The following is a 19,484-nucleotide window of genomic DNA, read 5'->3' as shown; positions in this document are numbered from 1 at the left end:
ACTCTAAACCTCCACATCAACTGTAAACCTCCACATCAACTGTAAACCTCCACATCAACTGTAAACCTCCACATCAACTCTAAACCTCCACATCAACTGTAAACCTCCACATCAACTCTAAACCTCCACATCAACTGTAAACCTCCACATCAACTGTAAACCTCCACATCAACTGTAAACCTCCACATCAACTGTAAACCTCCACATCAACTGTAAACCTCCACATCAACTGTAAACCTCCACATCAACTGTAAACCTCCACATCAACTGTAAACCTCCACATCAACTCTAAACCTCCACATCAACTGTAAACCTCCACATCAACTCTAAACCTCCACATCAACTGTAAACCTCCACATCAACTGTAAACCTCCACATCAACTGTAAACCTCCACATCAACTGTAAACCTCCACATCAACTGTAAACCTCCACATCAACTGTAAACCTCCACATCAACTGTAAACCTCCACATCAACTCTAAACCTCCACATCAACTCTACACCTCCACATCAACTCTACACCTCCACATCAACTGTAAACCTCCACATCAACTCTAAACCTCCACATCAACTCTAAACCTCCACATCAACTGTAAACCTCCACATCAACTCTAAACCTCCACATCAACTCTAAACCTCCACATCAACTCTAAACCTCCACATCAACTCTAAACCTCCACATCAACTGTAAACCTCCACATCAACTGTAAACCTCCACATCAACTGTAAACCTCCACATCAACTCTAAACCTCCACATCAACTGTAAACCTCCACATCAACTGTAAACCTCCACATCAACTGTAAACCTCCACATCAACTGTAAACCTCCACATCAACTGTACACCTCCACATCAACTGTAAACCTCCACATCAACTGTAAACCTCCACATCAACTCTAAACCTCCACATCAACTCTACACCTCCACATCAACTGTAAACCTCCACATCAACTGTAAACCTCCACATCAACTCTAAACCTCCACATCAACTGTAAACCTCCACATCAACTCTAAACCTCCACATCAACTCTAAACCTCCACATCAACTCTAAACCTCCACATCAACTCTAAACCTCCACATCAACTGTAAACCTCCACATCAACTGTAAACCTCCACATCAACTGTAAACCTCCACATCAACTCTACACCTCCACATCAACTCCAAACCTCCACCATCAGGCCTTTTACACATCAATGAGCTGCTAAAAAGCCCTTCTCAGCTCAAGTCATGAAAAATGCAAGGCTGAAATCATTAGAGAAAGGAAGTAGGGGTTTTCTACCACAGACACCAGTGCTGCTGCAGCAAACTGGATACAACGATCCACAACGAAAGACTTGCAGAGTAGAGAGACTCGCTGTGTTTTACTACAGAAGGGAAGGTAGCAGAGACAGAGAGGTGGACTGTCCTGTGTTTTACTACAGAAGGGAAGGTAACAGAGACAGAGAGGTGGACTGTCCTGTGTTTTACTACAGAAGGGAAGGTAGCAGAGACAGAGACAGAGAGGTGGACTGTCCTGTGTTTTACTACAGAAGGGAAGGTAACAGAGACAGAGAGGTGGACTGTCCTGTGTTTTACTACAGAAGGGAAGGTAGCAGAGACAGAGAGGTGGACTGTCCTGTGTTTTACTACAGAAGGGAAGGTAGCAGAGACAGAGACAGAGAGGTGGACTGTCCTGTGTTTTACTACAGAAGGGAAGGTAGCAGAGTAGAGAGACTCGCTGTGTTTTACTACAGAAGGGAAGGTAGCAGAGACAGAGACAGAGAGGTGGTCTGTCCTGTGTTTTACTACAGAAGGGAAGGTAGCAGAGACAGAGAGGTGGTCTGTCCTGTGTTTTACTACAGAAGGGAAGGTAGCAGAGACAGAGAGGTGGACTGTCCTGTGTTTTACTACAGAAGGGAAGGTAACAGAGACAGAGAGGTGGACTGTCCTGTACTGCGAAGCTCAACAGCAGTAGTTAATCAGCAACCTGCTCCTAGAGAGCTAGCTAGGTGGTGCTGACTTCCTCCCGTAGTTCACACTAACTGCTCCTAAGGGCTACTGACCCACATTAGGTATCATGTCTTGAAATGGAAGACTTGGGACATGCATAGCTGAGAGTGTCTAAGTGCAGAACGGAATTCATCAACATTCAGAGACTGAGGTGGTAACCTACCATGGAAAGGCTCTAGGAGACCCAATATGCACACTATCATACCCAGTAGAATGAAGCAATATATGCACACTATCATACCCTGTAGCATGAAGCAATGTATGCACACTAGCATACCCTGTAGAATGAAGCAACAGTAGTATGGACAGAACTTAGTTGACAGTAAATCAGTTGTGTCAGAGTGGTAGAGTGTCAGGGTGGTAGATTGGTATAGTGTCAGGGTGGTAGAGTGTCAGGGTGGTAGAGTGTCAGGGTGGTACAGTGTCAGGGTGGTAGAGTGTCAGGGTGGTATAGTGTCAGGGTGGTAGAGTGTCAGGGTGGTATAGTGTCAGGGTGGTAGAGTGTCAGGGTGGTAGAGTGTCAGGGTGGTACAGTGTCAGGGTGGTACAGTGTCAGGGTGGTAGAGTGGTATAGTGTCAGGGTGGTAGAGTAGTAGAGTGTCAGGGTGGTACAATGTCAGGGTGGTACAGTGTCAGGGTGGTAGAGTGTCAGGGTGGTACAGTGTCAGGGTGGTACAGTGTCAGGGTGGTAGAGTGGTATAGTGTCAGGGTGGTAGAGTGTCAGGGTGGTATAGTGTCAGGGTGGTACAGTGTCAGGGTGGTACAGTGTATCAGGGTGGTAGAGTGGTATAGTGTCAGGGTGGTAGATTGGTACGGCGTCAGGAGGGTAGAGTGGTAGAGTGTCAGGGTGGTAGATTGGTACAATGTCAGGGTGGTAGAGTGGTATAGTGTCAGGGTGGTAGATTGGTACAATGTCAGGGTGGTAGAGTGGTAGAGTGTCAGGGTGTTAGAGTGTCAGGGTGGTAGAGTGGTACGACGTCAGGGTGGTAGAGTGTCAGGGTGGTAGATTGGTAGAGTGTCAGTATGGTATAGTGTCAGGGTGGTAGAGCGTCAGGGTGGTAGAGTGGTATAGTGTCAGGGTGGTAGAGTGCCAGGGTGGTAGAGTGCCAGGGTGGTATAGTGGTATAGTGTCAGGGTGGTAGAGTGGTACGACGACTATCATACCCTGTAGCATGAAGCAATATATTCACACTATCATACCCTGTAGAATGTCAGGGTGGTGGAGTGTCAGGGTGGTACAGTGTGAGGGTGGTAGGATGTCAGGGTGGTAGAGTGTGAGGGTGGACACAGTCACACTCACCTTGCCTCCTTTGTCTGCACTGTAGATCTGCATGCACAGGGAGGCAGAGAGGAGAGGTGGAACAAGAGAAGAGAAGAGAAGAGAGCATATTGAGTTAGATACAGTTGGAGGAGAGCAGGACTGATGGGAAATAACCAGACAGTACCATGGTTAAAGGAAATAACCAGACAGTACCATGGTTAAAGGAAATAACCAGACAGTACCGTGGTTAAAGGAAATAACCAGACAGTACCGTGGTTAAAGGAAATAACCAGACAGTACCATGGTTAAAGGAAATAACCAGACAGTACCGTGGTTAAAGGAAATAACCAGACAGTACCGTGGTTAAAGGAAATAACCAGACAGTACCATGGTTAAAGGAAATAACCAGACAGTCCCGTGGTTAAAGGAAATAACCAGACAGTACCGTGGTTAAAGGAAATAACCAGACAGTACCATGGTTAAAGGAAATAACCAGACAGTACTAAGGTTAAAGGAAATAACCAGACAGTACCATGGTTAAAGGAAATAACCAGACAGCAGACAGTACCGTGGTTAAAGGAAATAACCAGACAGCAGACAGTACCATGGTTAAAGGAAATAACCAGACAGCAGACAGTACCGTGGTTAAAGGAAATAACCAGACAGTACCATGGTTAAAGAAAATAACCAGACAGTACCATGGTTAAAGGAAATAACCAGACAGTACAGTGGTTAAAGGAAATAACCAGACAACAGACAGTACCGTGGTTAAAGGAAATAACCAGACAGTACCATGGTTAAAGGAAATAACCAGACAGTACCGTGGTTAAAGGAAATAACCAGGCAGTACCATGGTTAAAGGAAATAACCAGACAGTACCATGGTTAAAGGACATAACCAGACAGTACCATGGTTAAAGGAAATAACCAGACAGTACCGTGGTTAAAGGAAATAACCAGACAGTACCGTGGTTAAAGGAAATAACCAGACAGTACCATGGTTAAAGGAAATAACCAGACAGTACCGTGGTTAAAGGAAATAACCAGACAGCACCATGGTTAAAGGAAATAACCAGACAGTACCGTGGCTAAAGGAAATAACCAGACAGTACCGTGGTTAAAGGAAATAACCAGACAGTACCGTGGTTAAAGGAAATAACCAGACAGTACCATGGTTAAAGGAAATAACCAGACAGTACCATGGTTAAAGGAAATAACCAGACAGCAGACAGTACCATGGTTAAAGGAAATAACCAGACAGTACCATGGTTAAAGGAAATAACCAGACAGTACCGTGGTTAAAGGAAATAACCAGACAGTACCGTGGTTAAAGGAAATAACCAGACAGTACCGTGGTTAAAGGAAATAACCAGACAGTACCGTGGTTAAAGGAAATAACCAGGCAGTACCATGGTTAAAGGAAATAACCAGACAGTACCGTGGTTAAAGGAAATAACCAGACAGTACTAAGGTTAAAGGAAATAACCAGACAGTACCATGGTTAAAGGAAATAACCAGACAGTACCATGGTTAAAGGGCTGATTGGACTAGGAGAGGCTACAGGAAGAAAACCAACTAGATGTTAATCAGGGGTGGGCAATCTTATCCACAATGGGTCAGTGTGGGTGCAGGCTTTGGCTCCAGCCAAGCAGTAACTAATTGAATTACTCACAGGGTGTTTCCCAAAATGCATACTACAGTGCTCTGATTAAGCAAATTGGAGCACGGGAGGGTTGGAGTATGAGTCCAAATCAAAGTACACGAAACGCTGGGTTCGTACAGACGGTGACAAATCAAATTCAAGGACTTTCAAGTACTTTTTTACAAGCACTAATAATTATTTTTAAGGACCATCAATTTGCAACAGTTCCTATTATGCAATTGTTTCTGGTCGCCACCAGATGGCAGTAGATCACCATAACCTGACTTACTATTCATCACCATCTTACAAGATCTACTCAATAATAGGTGTTTCACTACCTATTTACTACATTCATGAGTGGTAAGTCAGTACTGATGATGTTGACCGATTTCCTTATATGACCTGTAACTCAGTAAAATCTTTAAAATTGTTGCGTTTATATTTCTGTTCAGTGTACGTGACAATAACATTAAATTGTCTTTATATTTCACAAAATGTTAGGTCCCATAGGCTGTCCCAACATATAATGACATGAAAGTTAATTCTGACAGTGTAAAAGGCCATTAGTTTACTATAAAATGTTGTATTCTATACACATTTGATGAGCAACAAGTTATTGTGTTTGATAAGATTAAAGATTCTCTAACCTCTCTCCCTGCTGGCTTCTCTCTGTGTATCTCATTTGGGTTAGGGTCATTGCAGCCTGACTCACCACTGTCTATCTCACTACTCTCTGTAAAAAAAAGGGTATTTTGTATGAGAACTTATAGCCCAGCCCATCTTTTGATTATAGCTAGCTTCATTTCAGTCCTGCCGAGGTCAGACTCCGTTCAGCGTTAGCGTCAAACTTAATCCGTTTTTTTGGTTCTGGGGATGTTTTGGTTTAGGGGATGTCTGTTGACACGGCAGGAGTCGAGGGATGTTTTGGTTCGGGGGATGTCTGTTGACACGGCAGGAGTCGAGGGATGTTTTGGTTCGGGGGATGTCTGTTGACACGGCAGGAGTCGAGGGATGTTAAAAATAAAAAAAAATCACACTGTCAGCAGCGTCTCTCTGCCACTTGCCACCGTAGGTCTGGGCTGAGGTAGTTTGTTTCACCACTCGGCCTATGTAGTGGCCGGAGTTTCCCGTTGGACAGAGTGGTGAGTGAATGCGTTGCTAACGAGGCAAATCCAGGAGAGCAGGCGAACATAACGAGCATTCATGAATCATTCATGATTTCACTCGTTAGCAAAGGTAGGTGCGATTACAACTCAGATCAATGCTGGGAAAGCAATAATAAGTGGATAAACGATCATTAACAAAATAAAAAGGCAAGTAAACGCTATTTCACAAATAAAGGTTATTTACCCTCCACTACATCCCTGGGTTGGTCTGGCAAAACCATACATAAAAATATACAGTGGGGCAAAAAAGTATTTAGTCAGCCACCAATTGTGCAAGTTCTCCCACTTAAAAAGATGAGAGAGGCCTGTAATTTTCATCATAGGTACACTTCAACTATGACAGACAAAATGAGAAAAAAAATCCAGAAAATCACATTGTAGGATTTTTTATGATTTTATTTGCAAATTATGGTGGAAAATAAGTATTTGGTCAATAATAAAAGTTTATCTAAATACTTTGTTATATACCCTTTGTTGGCAATGACAGAGGTCAAACGTTTTCTGTAAGTCTTCACAAGGTTTTCACACACCGTTGCTGGTATTTTGGCCCATTCCTCCATGCAGATCTCCTCTAGAGCAGTGATGTTTTGGGGCTGTTGCTGGGCAACACGGACTTTCAACTCCCTCCAAAGATTTTCTATGGGGTTGAGATCTGGAGAATGGCTAGGCCACTCCAGGACCTTGAAATGCTTCTTACGAAGCCACTTCTTCGTTGCCCGGGCGGTGTGTTTGGGATCATTGTCATGCTGAAAGACCCAGCCACGTTTCATCTTCAATGCCCTTGCTGATGGAAGGAGGTTTTCACTCAAAATCTCACGATACATGGCCCCATTCATTCTTTCCTTTACACGGATCAGTCGTCCTGGTCCCTTTGCAGAAAAACAGCCCCAAAGCATGATGGTGCCACCCCCATGCTTCACAGTAGGTATGGTGTTCTTTGGATGCAACTCAGCATTCTTTGTCCTCCAAACACGACGAGTTGAGTTTTTACCAAAAAGTTATATTTTGGTTTCATCTGACCATATGACATTCTCCCAATCTTCTTCTGGATCATCCAAATGCTCTTTAGCAAACTTCAGATGGGCCTGGACATGTACTGCCTTAAACACGTCTGGCACTGCAGGATTTGAGTCCCTGGTGGCGTAGTGTGTTACTGATGGTAGGCATTGTTACTTTGGTCCCAGCTCTCTGCAGGTCATTCATTAGGTCCCACCGTGTGGTTCTGGGATTTTTGCTCACCGTTCTTGTGATCATTTTGACCACACGGGGTGAGATCTTGCGTGGAGCCCCAGATCGAGGGAGATTATCAGTGGTCTTGTATGTCTTCCATTTCCTAATAATTGCTCCCACAGTTGATTTCTTCAAACCAAGCTGCTTACCTATTGCAGATTCAGTCTTCCCAGCCTGGTGCAGGTCTACAATTTTGTTTCTGGTGTCCTTTGACAGCTCTTTGGTCTTGGCCATAGTGGAGTTTGGAGTGTGACTGTTTGAGGTTGTGGACAGGTGTCTTTTATACTGATAACAAGTTCAAACAGGTGCCATTAATACAGCGAACAAGTTGAGGACAGAGGAGCCTCTTAAGAAGAAGATACAGATCTGTGAGAGTTTGTAGGTGACCAAATACTTATGTTCCACCATAATTGGCAAATAAATTCACTAAAAATCCTACAATGTGATTTTCTGGATTTTTTTTTATTACAGACCTCTCTCATCTTTATAAGTGGGAGAACTTGCACAATTGGTGGCTGACTAAATACAGTAGGGGGAGGGCTGCTCAGCGTGAGGTAATACAGTAGGGGGAGTGCTGCTCAGCGTGAGGTAATACAGTAGGGGGAGTCAAACTCAGCTTGAGGTAATACAGTAGGGGGGAGTGCTGCTCAGCGTGAGGTAATACAGTAGGGGGGAGTGCTACTCAGCTTGAGGTAATACAGTAGGGGGGAGTGCTGCTCAGCGTGAGGTAATACAGTAGGGGGGAGTGCTGCTCGGCGTGAGGTAATACAGTAGGGGTAGTGCTGCTTAGTGTGAGGTAATACAGTAGGGGGGAGTGCTGCTCAGCGTGAGGTAATACAGTAGGGGGGAGTGATGTTCAGCGTGAGGTAATACAGTAGGGGTAGTGGGAGGTAATACAGTAGGGGGAGAGCTACTCAGCTTGAGGTAATACAGTAGGGGGGAGTGCTGCTCAGCGTGAGGTAATACAGTAGGGGGGAGTGCTGCTCGGCGTGAGGTAATACAGTAGGGGTAGTGCTGCTTAGTGTGAGGTAATACAGTAGGGGGGAGTGCTGCTCAGTGTGAGGTAATACAGTAGGGGGAGTGCTACTCAGCATGAGGTAATACAGTAGGGGGAGTGCTGCTCAGCATGAGGTAATACAGTAGGGGGAGTGCTGCTCAGTGTGAGGTAATACAGTCGAGGGAGTGCTGCTCAGCATGAGGTAATACAGTAGGGGGAAGTGCTGCTCAGCATGAGGTAATACAGTAGGGGGAGTGCTGCTCAGCATGAGGTAATACAGTAGGGGGAGTGCTGCTCAGTGTGAGGTAATACAGTAGGGGGGAGTGCTGCTCAGCGTGAGGTAATACAGTAGGGGGGAGTGCTGCTCAGCATGAGGTAATACAGTAGGGGGAGTGCTGCTCAGCATGAGGTAATACAGTAGGGGGAGTGGTACTCAGCATGAGGTAATACAGTAGGGGGGAGTGCTGCTCAGTGTGAGGTAATACAGTAGGGGGGAGTGCTTCTCAAATGGAATGTTTTATGCGTACTCAAGAGAATGTCCTCGGGAAAATGCACTAGAAGCATGAGAGTGTGGAGCACGGTAATATGCATATTGAGAAACACCCAGTGACTCAGGGGAGCACGGTAGTATGCATATTGAGAAACACCCAGTGACTCAGGGGAGCACGGTAGTATGCATATTGAGAAACACCCAGTGACTCAGGGGAGCACGGTAGTATGCATATTGAGAAACACCCAGTGACTCAGGGGAGCACGGTAGTATGCATATTGAGAAACACCCAGTGACTCAGGGGAGCACGGTAGTATGCATATTGAGAAACACCCACGGTCTTCAATAAAGACTTAATTAGTAAAAATCTGCTGTGTTAATGCTTTGGCTGCACCTACATCAGCCCTTAACAGAGTAAAGGGGAATGGAGGGGAATGGATATGAATGGGAGAGAGAAAGTAAAGGTAGAGGATATCAAGCATAGCTACTAGACAGGGAGAAGAACACTGATATAGGATAGCATAGCTACTAGACAGGGAGAAGAACACTGATAGAGGATAGCATAGCTACTAGACAGGGAGAAGAACACTGATAGAGGATAGCATAGCTACTAGACAGGGAGAAGAACACTGACAGAGGATAGCATAGCTACCAGACAGGGAGAAGAACACTGATAGAGGATAGCATAGCTACTAGACAGGGAGAAGAACACTGATAGAGGATAGCATAGCTACCAGACAGGGAGAAGAACACTGATAGAGGATAGCATAGCTACCAGACAGGGAGAAGAACACTGATAGAGGATAGCATAGCTACTAGACAGGGAGAAGAACACTGACAGAGGATAGCATAGCTACCAGACAGGGAGAAGAACACTGATAGAGGATAGCATAGCTACTAGACAGGGAGAAGAACACTGACAGAGGATAGCATAGCTACCAGACAGGGAGAAGAACACTGATAGAGGATAGCATAGTTACTAGACAGGGAGAAGAACACTGATAGAGGATAGCATAGTTACTAGACAGGGAGATACATTTCACAGAGGATAGGTCTATATATATGACTAGGATGATATAGTACTATAAACCAAGCTGTATGGAGAAGGGTTATTTCAGAGAATAGGTCTATACAGGACAGGGATGACAGTATTATAAACCAAGCTGTACCTTGTCCACACAGTCATCGAAGAAGGCCAAGCTGGCGTCTTTGTCTGAGACGAAGGAGCACTCCTCTATGAATCTGATGAACATCTGAGTCTTGGTCATCAGGGAGTAGAACTTCTGGTGGGACCGGTCTCTGCTCTTCAGGAACCCTACAGAACATAACAACCATATGAGAATCATAACAAGATACAGTAGAACTTCTGGTGGGACCGATCTCTGCTCTTCAGGAACCGTACAGAACATTACAACCATATGAGAATCATAACAAGATACAGTAGAACTTCTGGTGGGACCGGTCTCTGCTCTTCAGGAACCCCGAAGAGAACGGTTGGGGAGGGAGAAACGGAACATTTGTGGTTCACTGCTAGATATATCTGGCAAAATAGGTTTAGGGTCTTGGAACCTTGACCATGAAGAACACTGCTTATTTTTTATTTATTTTTTTAACTAGGTAAGTCTTTATTTAACCAGGTGAGTCTTTATTTAACCAGGTAAGTCTTTATTTAACCAGGTAAGTCTTTATTTAACCAGGTGAGTCTTTATTTAACCAAGTGAGTCTTTATTTAACCAGGTGAGTCTTTATTTAACCAGGTGAGTCTTTATTTAACCAGGTGAGTCTTTATTTAACCAGGTAAGTCTTTATTTAACCAGGTGAGTCTTTATTTAACCAGGTGAGTCTTTATTTAACCAAGTGAGTCTTTATTTAACCAACGCACTGGTTAGAGCGTTGGACTAGTAACCGGAAGGTTGTGAGTTCAAACCCCCGAGCTGACAAGGTACAAATCTGTCGTTCTGCCCCTGAACAGGCAGTTAACCCACTGTTCCCAGGCCGTCATTGAAAATAAGAATTTGTTCTTAACTGACTTGCCTGGTTAAATAAAGGTAAAATAAATAAAATAAAAAATTTAACCAGGTGAGTCTTTATTTAACCAAGTGAGTCCTTATTTAACCAGGTGAGTCTTTATTTAACCAGGTAAGTCTTTATTTAACCAGGTGAGTCTTTATTTAACCAGGTGAGTCTTTATTTAACCAGGTACGTCTTTATTTAACCTCTACGTGATTGGTGAACCCCTACGGGATGGTTGAGCTATCGTGTGCTATGTGATTAGCATGAGGTTGTAAGTAACAATAACATTTCCCAGGATATAGACACACACTTTTTCAGTTCTTCCCACAAGTTTTTTTTCTATGGGATTAAGGTCAGGGCTTTGTGATGGCCACTCCAATACCTTGACTTTGTTGTCCTTAAGCCATTTGGCCACAACTTTGGAAGTACGCTTGGGGTCATTGTCCATTTGGAAGACCCATTTGCGACCAAGCTTTAGTTTGCAGTTGCAAACCGTAGTCTGGCTTTTTATGGCGGTTTTGGAGCAGTGGCTTCTTCCTTGCTGAGCGGCCTTTCAGGTTATGTCGATATAGGACTCATTTTACTGTGGATATAGTAACTTTTGTACCTGTTTCCTCCAGCATCTTCGCAAGGTTCTTTGTTGTTGTTGTGGGATTGATTTGCACTTTTTGCACCAAAGTACGTTCATCGCTAGGAGACAGAACGCATCTCCTTCCTGAGCAGTGTGACGGCTGCGTGGTCCCATGGTGTTTATACTTGCATAATATTGTTTGTACAGATGAACGTGGTACCGTCAGGCATTTGGAAATTGCTCCCAAGGATGACCCAGACTTGTGGAGGTCAACAATTTTTTTTCTGAGGTCTTCGCTGATTTCTTTAAATGTTCCAATGATGTCAAGCCAAGAGGTACTGAGTTTGAAGGTAGGCCTTGAAATACATCCACAGGTACACCTCCAATTGACTCAAATGATGTCAATTAGCCTATCAGAAGCTTCTAAAGCCATGACATTATTTTCGGGAATTTTCCAAGCTGTTAAAAGGCACAGTCAACTTAGTGTATGTAAACTTCTGACCCACTGGAATTGTGGAACAGTGAATTATAAGTGAAATAATCTGTCTGTAAACAATAGTTGGAAAAATGACTTGTGTCATACACAAAGTAGATGTCCTTACCGACTTGCCAAAACTATAGTGGTTGAAAAACGAGTTTTAATGACTCCAACCTAAGTGTATGTAATCTTACGACTTCAACTGTATCTGATTAAGGGCAGAAAGCTTAAATGTATTGTTAATCTAACTGCACTGTCCAATTTACAGTAGCTATTACAGTGAAAGAATACCATGCTATTGTTTGAGGAGAATTGCCCAGTTATGAACTTCAAAATGTATCAATAAAGCCACATTTGGGCAGAGTTGATACAACATTTTGAACAGTAATGCAAAGGTTCATTGGATCTGTAAAAAAATCTTTGCACGTACACTGCTTCCATCTAGTGGCCAAAATCTAAATAACACGTTGTGGCCTTTTTCTCTTGCATTTCAAAGATGATTTTGGGTAAAACAAATGTTTTTTCTTCGTATTATATTTTCCCAGATCTAATGTGTTATATTCTCCTACATTGATTTCACATTTCCACAAACTTCTAAGTGTTTCCTTTCAAATGGTATCAAGAATATGTATATCCTTGCTTCAGGTCCTGAGCTACAGGCATGTCATTTTAGGTGAAAATTGAAGAAAGGGTCCGATCCTTAAGAGGTACCAGGTGAGTCTTTATTTAACCAGGTAAGTCTTTGAGAACACATTCTCTCTTACAATAACGACGAATGTACCGTAGCTAGGCACAGTCGTGCAGGTAAGATAACACATGGCCAATCTTAGGTGCAAAACAGGGAAGTGACTTCCTCTTATATAAGTGTTAAACCCAGCAGGGCTGACTAGCAGCTGACCTGTTTAACAGCGGACATGATTAACAGCTGACCTGATTAACAGCTGACCTGACTAACAGCTGACCTACGGGACAGACAGGGCCAAGGGGAGTGAGGAGGATGGTTGGTCATTGGCTCACACTGCAGTCATAGAGGCCAAGCTTTGTATTTTTGTGGGTCCCGACAGTAATACTAATGGACAGCTGATAGATTCTCTATGGATACAGACACACCCACACTTGGCCAAAGAAACACATTGAGAAAGCACATTCTCCCATTACCCATTCTTGTGTGTGTGTCTTTCAGCTCTAGTCATTACATAACAATACTGCAGAGGTCTCTCTAAACTCCTCATCCCTATTTGTAGGGATCACAATCCTCATATCCAACATGTCCTTGGCTACAGCTAGCATGGTTAGCATCCACTAGAGAATGTTCATGTCCTTGGCTACAGCTAGCATAGCTAGCATCCACTAGAGAATGTTAATGTCTTGGCTACAGCTAGCATGGCTAGCATCCACTAGAGAATGCTCATGTCCTTGGCTACAGCTAGCATGGTTAGCATCCACTAGAGAATGCTCATGTCCTTGGCTACAGCTAGCATGGCTAGCATCCACTAGAGAATGTTCATGTCCTTGGCTACAGCTAGCATGGCTAGCATCCACTAGAGAATGTTCATGTCCTTGGCTACTGCTAGCATGTCTAGCATCCACTAGAGAATGCTCATGTCCTTGGCTACAGCTAGCATAGCTAGCATCAACTAGAGAATGTTCATGTCCTTGGCTACAGCTAGCATGGCTAGCATCTATTTTATTTTTTATTTCACCTTTATTTAACCAGGTAGGCTAGTTGAGAACAAGTTCTCATTTGCAACTGCGACCTGGCCAAGATAAGGCATAGCAGTGTGAACAGACAACACAGAGTTACACATGGAGTAAACAATTAACAAGTCAATAACACAGTAGAAAAAAGGGGAGTCTATATATACATTGTGTGCAAAAGGCATGAGAAGGTAGGCAAATAATTACAATTATGCAGATTAACACTGGAGTGATAAATGATCAGATGGTTATGTACAGGTAGAGATTGGTGTGCAAAAGAGCAGAAAAATAAAAATAAATAAATAAAAACAGTATGGGGATGAGGTAGGTGAAAATGGGTGGGCTATTTACCAATAGACTATGTACAGCTGCAGCGATCGGTTAGCTGCTCGGATAGCAGATGTTTGAAGTTGGTGAGGGAGATAAAAGTCTCCAACTTCAGCGATTTTTGCAATTCGTTCCAGTCACAGGCAGCAGAGAACTGGAACGAAAGGCGGCCAAATGAGGTGTTGGCTTTAGGGATGATCAGTGAGATACACCTGCTGGAGCGCGTGCTACGGATGGGTGTTGCCATCGTAACCAGTGAACTGAGATAAGGCGGAGCTTTACCTAGCATGGACTTGTAGATGACCTGGAGCCAGTGGGTCTGGCGACGAATATGTAGCGAGGGCCAGCCGACTAGAGCATACAAGTCGCAGTGGTGGGTGGTATAAGGTGCTTTGGTGACAAAACGGATGGCACTGTGATAAACTGCATCCAGTTTGCTGAGTAGAGTGTTGGAAGCAATTTTGTAGATGACGTCGCCGAAGTCGAGGATCGGTAGGATAGTCAGTTTTACTAGGGTAAGTTTGGCGGCGTGAGTGAAGGAGGCTTTGTTGCGGAATAGAAAGCCGACTCTTGATTTGATTTTCGATTGGAGATGTTTGATATGGGTCTGGAAGGAGAGTTTAGAGTCTAGCCAGACACCTAGGTACTTATAGATGTCCACATATTCAAGGTCGGAACCATCCAGGGTGGTGATGCTGGTCAGGCGTGCGGGTGCAGGCAGCGAACGGTTGAAAAGCATGCATTTGGTTTTACTAGCGTTTAAGAGCAGTTGGAGGCCACGGAAGGAGTGCTGTATGGCATTGAAGCTCGTTTGGAGGTTAGATAGCACAGTGTCCAAGGACGGGCCGGAAGTATATAGAATGGTGTCGTCTGCGTAGAGGTGGATCAGGGAATCGCCCGCAGCATGAGAAACATCATTGATATATACAGAGAAAAGAGTCGGCCCGAGAATTGAACCCTGTGGCACCCCCATAGAGACTGCCAGAGGACCGGACAGCATGCCCTCCGATTTGACACACTGAACTCTGTCTGCAAAGTAATTGGTGAACCAGGCAAGGCAGTCATCCGAAAAACCGAGGCTACTGAGTCTGCCGATAAGAATACGGTGATTGACAGAGTCGAAAGCCTTGGCAAGGTCTATGAAGACGGCTGCACAGTACTGTCTTTTATCGATGGCGGTTATGATATCGTTTAGTACCTTCAGCGTGGCTGAGGTACACCCGTGACCGGCTCGGAAACCAGATTGCACAGCGGAGAAGGTACGGTGGGATTCAAGATGGTCAGTGACCTGTTTGTTGACTTGGCTTTCGAAGACCTTAGATAGGCAGGGCAGGATGGATATAGGTCTGTAACAGTTTGGGTCCAGGGTGTCGCCCCCTTTGAAGAGGGGGATGACTGCGGCAGCTTTCCAATCCTTGGGGATCTCAGACGATATGAAAGAGAGGTTGAACAGGCTGGTAATAGGGGTTGCGACAATGGCGGCGGATAGTTTCAGGAATAGAGGGTCCAGATTGTCCAGCCCAGCTGATTTGTACGGGTCCAGGTTTTGCAGCTCTTTCAGGACATCTGCTATCTGGATTTGGGTAAAGGAGAACCTGGAGAGGCTTGGGCGAGTAGCTGCGGGGGGGGGGGAGCTGTTGTCCGAGGTTGGAGTAGCCAGGCGGAAGGCATGGCCAGCCGTTGAGAAATGCTTGTTGAAGTTTTCGATAATCATGGATTTATCGGTGGTGACCATGTTACCTAGTCTCAGTGCAGTGGGCAGCTGGGAGAAGGTGCTCTTGTTCTCCATGGACTTCACAGTGTCCCAGAACTTTTTGGAGTTGGAGCTACAGGATGCAAACTTCTGCCTGAAGAAGTTGGCTTTAGCTTTCCTGACTGACTGTGTGTATTGGTTCCTGACTTCCCTGAACAGTTGCATATCGCGGGGACTATTCGATGTTAGCGCAGTCCGCCACAGGATGTTTTTGTGCTGGTCGAGGGCAGTCAGGTCTGGAGTGAACCAGGGGCTATATCTGTTCTTAGTTCTGCATTTTTTGAACGGAGCATGCTTATCTAAAATGGTGAGGAAGTTACTTTTAAAGAAAGACCAGGCATCCTCAACTGACGGGATGAGGTCAATGTAGAGAATGCTCATGTCCTTGGCTACAGCTAGCATGGTTAGCATCCACTAGAGAATGCTCATGTCCTTGGCTACAGCTAGCATGGTTAGCATCCACTAGAGAATGTTCATGTCCTTGGCTACAGCTAGCATAGCTAGCATCCACTAGAGAATGTTAATGTCTTGGCTACAGCTAGCATGGTTAGCATCCACTAGAGAATGCTCATGTCCTTGGCTACAGCTAGCATGGCTAGCATCCACTAGAGAATGTTCATGTCCTTGGCTACAGCTAGCATGGCTAGCATCCACTAGAGAATGTTCATGTCCTTGGCTACTGCTAGCATGGCTAGCATCCACTAGAGAATGCTCATGTCCTTGGCTACAGCTAGCATAGCTAGCATCCACTAGAGAATGTTCATGTCCTTGGCTACAGCTAGCATGGCTAGCATCCACTAGAGAATGCTCATGTCCTTGGCTACAGCTAGCATGGTTAGCATCCACTAGAGAATGCTCATGTCCTTGGCTACAGCTAGCATGGTTAGCATCCACTAGAGAATGCTCATGTCTTTGGCTATGGGTCCTGGTCAAAAATAATGCACTAAATAAGGGATAGGGTGCCATTTGGGATGAAGCCCTTGGCTACGGCTAGCCATTGCAGTCTTTAACAATAAAGGACCGTCTGACTAGTTAACCACCAGAGACAGTGCAGATTGGATGAGATCCCCATCCCATCCCAGTCCAGACTCAACTCTATCAGGTGTGGTATTAGCCAGCTTCAACAGGCCCCAGTCCAGACTCAACTCTATCAGGTGTGGTATTAGCCAGCTTCAACTGGCCCCAGTCCAGACTCTGGAGCAGAGAACAGCTGCAGCTAGCTAGAGCTCTAGACCTGCACATGCACTGAGACTCACACACACATAGACTCACACACACACACAGAGACTCACACACACACATAGACTCACACACACACATAGACTCACACACACACACACACACACACACACACACACACAGACTCACATACACACCAAGCCGGTACTAACCTTGCAGGTCAAAGAGAGAGGAGGCGTCAGTAGTCTTCTCAGACGGGGCCTGGGTGATGGGTCTCAGGTATGAGCGGTAACCTTTCAAGATGGCCGCCATGAACCTGAGGAAGGCTTCCTGTATCTCCATCTCCAGGCTGTGGAGGCTCTTCCCACAGGCCAGCTCTGTACAGTCACTCATACTCAGCTCCAATAGGCCATCAGGACGCTGCTGACCTGGGGGGAACCAATAGAAAAGAGGGCTGTTGGTTATGCTGCCCAACAACCTGGGGAGAACCAATCGAAAAGAGGGCTGTTGGTTATGCTGACCAACAACTTGGGGAGAACCAATAGAAAAGTGGGTTGTTGGTTAAGCTGATCTGGGGAGAACCAATAGAAAAGAGGGTTGTTGGTTCTGCTGATCTGGGGGGAACCAATAGAAAATATGTTTTTTTGTATCTTATAGGGTTTGTCCCAAATGGCACCATATTCCTTAATGTAGTGCACTAGATAGGGAACAGGGAGCCATGTGGGATGCATCCCTCATGCAGTTCCAGAGATACATAGAGGAAAACACTCTTAGAAGATACAATGGGTGGACAAAACATTAGGAACACCTGCTCCTTCCATGACATAGACTGACCCGGTGAATCCAGGTGAAAGATATGATCCCTTACTGATGTCACTTGGTAAATCCACTTCAATCAGTGTAGATGAAGTGGAGAAGACCGGTTAAAGAAGGATTTTTAAGCAACATAATATTAGGAAGGTGTCTTAATATTTTGTCTGCTATGTTGAACTACCTGTCACAGTTGAAGACAGTTTAAAACACAACTTAAAACAAGCAGGACTGTCTGTATGAAAGTTGAGTTGATGACGTGGGGGGGGTTTGGGTTCTGTCTGTCTTGTTGTTGTTGAACTAGATAAAGGGTAAATAACAAAAAACACACAGTTTAAATCTCTATTGAAGTTAGTTTTCCTCTAAGAAACAAGTCCCTAAAGATCAGACTCAGCTTGTCACTCTGCCAAGCTGTATCGATGTTCAATATTCCCAGCCTAAACACTAATGCAGTGGCAGGACACATTTTCAGCCTCACTGAGTCTCAGAATGTAACACTATTAGATTTGTATTTGATTTCTCAATAAGCAGGCAGCAGGTTTACTGACTAGGATATAAATAACACAACTGAACTAATGGAGACAAATAGAGCAGGTAGGGAGAGGGAGTGGGGGGAGAGAGGACAGAGAGAGAGAGGAGGAGAGGGAGGAGAGACAGAGAGAGAGGAGAGAGAGGGGTGAGAGAAAAAGAGAGTGAGAGAGAGAGATGCAGCGAGAGAGAGAGAGAAGAGGGCGAGGGGGAGGTTGGAGATAGAGGGGTGAGAGAGAAAGAGAGGGAGAGATAGAGAGAGAGAGCGAGGGGGAGATAGAGGGGTGTGAGAGAAAGAGAGAGATGCAGCGAGAGAGAGAGCGAGAGAGCGAGAGAAATGCAGAGAGAAAGGAATAATGATGTAATACTAACTGGTGGTTTTGTTACAGAGGAAGAGGAGAGAAGAAGAAGAATGATACAACACTGTTCTTTAATATAGACCTGCCGTCTGTTTGGTAGACACTGGAGAAAGAATAGGAAACTGAAGGTAAAGTACTCCTACACTACTGCTACAGTGGCTTATCATATTCAGAAGAAGAAGAACACCTGAGAGTCAAACACATGAGCTTGAAAGAATCTTTCAAAGTCGACCTTGAAAATGAGTTTTATTGAAAAAAAGTGTTTTTGATCTAGCTTGGTTGCCAGATCTTTTTGTTGTTGCCAACTCCTTTGTCTTTGTTATATTAAAGGAGCGAACTGAGGCAGAACCAGAGTCACATCTGGCAACTCAACCCAGTTTATTCATTCTGAAATCTTTAGTCCTCTATCCACACAGTACAGTACGGTCCTCTACTCACCGTCCACCAGTTGCTGGTAGAGATTGTTCAGCACATTCATCAGGTTTTTACAGGCTTTCTTTGGCAGGATCTTCCAGGTCAGGGCCCTCTTATCTCCGTTGCTGAAAGGAGAAACACACGGTCAGCGCTCTCCAGAGGTACAGAGAGGTGGAACACACCCAAAACTAACACTGGCGGAGGATAAGGGGCAGGAGACCACCCACGAGACTGCTGCCTCCAAGACTGGTCCAAATATCTTAGGACCACAGAAACAGATTGAACTTTGACCCATATGGAAAATGGATGCACACATGACTGTACATCGCTGTGGATAAAAGTGTCTGATAAATGGAATATATTATACTATTATCAGTACACCTACAGTGGCCAAACACGACACAATACAGTCTCATTTTCTTCACCATCGATTAAAGGCCTACAGTGGCCAAACACGACACAATACAGTCTCATTTTCTTCACCATCGATTAAAGGCCTACAGTGGCCAAACACGACACAATACAGTCTCATTTTCTTCACCATCGATTAAAGGCCTACCGTGGCCAAACACGACACA

General features: G+C 44.7%; 1 protein-coding gene across 12 annotated transcripts in view; it reads right to left on the bottom strand.

Annotated features, from left to right (window-relative positions):
* Positions 1-19,484, bottom strand: part of LOC110487142 (C-myc promoter-binding protein) — a 155,175-nt gene that overhangs the window by 59,477 nt on the left and 76,214 nt on the right. For 7 of the 12 annotated variants that reach the window (XM_090223212.1, XM_090223213.1, XM_090223215.1 and 4 more), the window contains 4 exons: positions 18,931-19,031; positions 17,008-17,223; positions 9,946-10,091; positions 3,292-3,318 (listed from right to left, as the gene is read on the bottom strand). In XM_090223212.1, coding sequence (XP_090079338.1) covers positions 3,292-3,318; positions 9,946-10,091; positions 17,008-17,223; positions 18,931-19,031 — 490 coding nt within the window. The remainder of the gene's footprint in view (positions 1-3,291; positions 3,319-9,945; positions 10,092-17,007; positions 17,224-18,930; positions 19,032-19,484) is intronic. The other 5 variants (XM_090223214.1, XM_090223217.1, XM_090223218.1 and 2 more) reach the window with 1 other exon arrangement.

This window comes from Oncorhynchus mykiss, chromosome 26, assembly GCF_057628025.1.
Source record: "Oncorhynchus mykiss isolate SJ-2025 chromosome 26, ASM5762802v1, whole genome shotgun sequence".
Classification (NCBI taxonomy): domain Eukaryota; kingdom Metazoa; phylum Chordata; class Actinopteri; order Salmoniformes; family Salmonidae; genus Oncorhynchus; species Oncorhynchus mykiss.
Note: the sequence above shows the minus strand (reverse complement) of the source record. Positions and strands in the feature narration are given on the sequence as shown.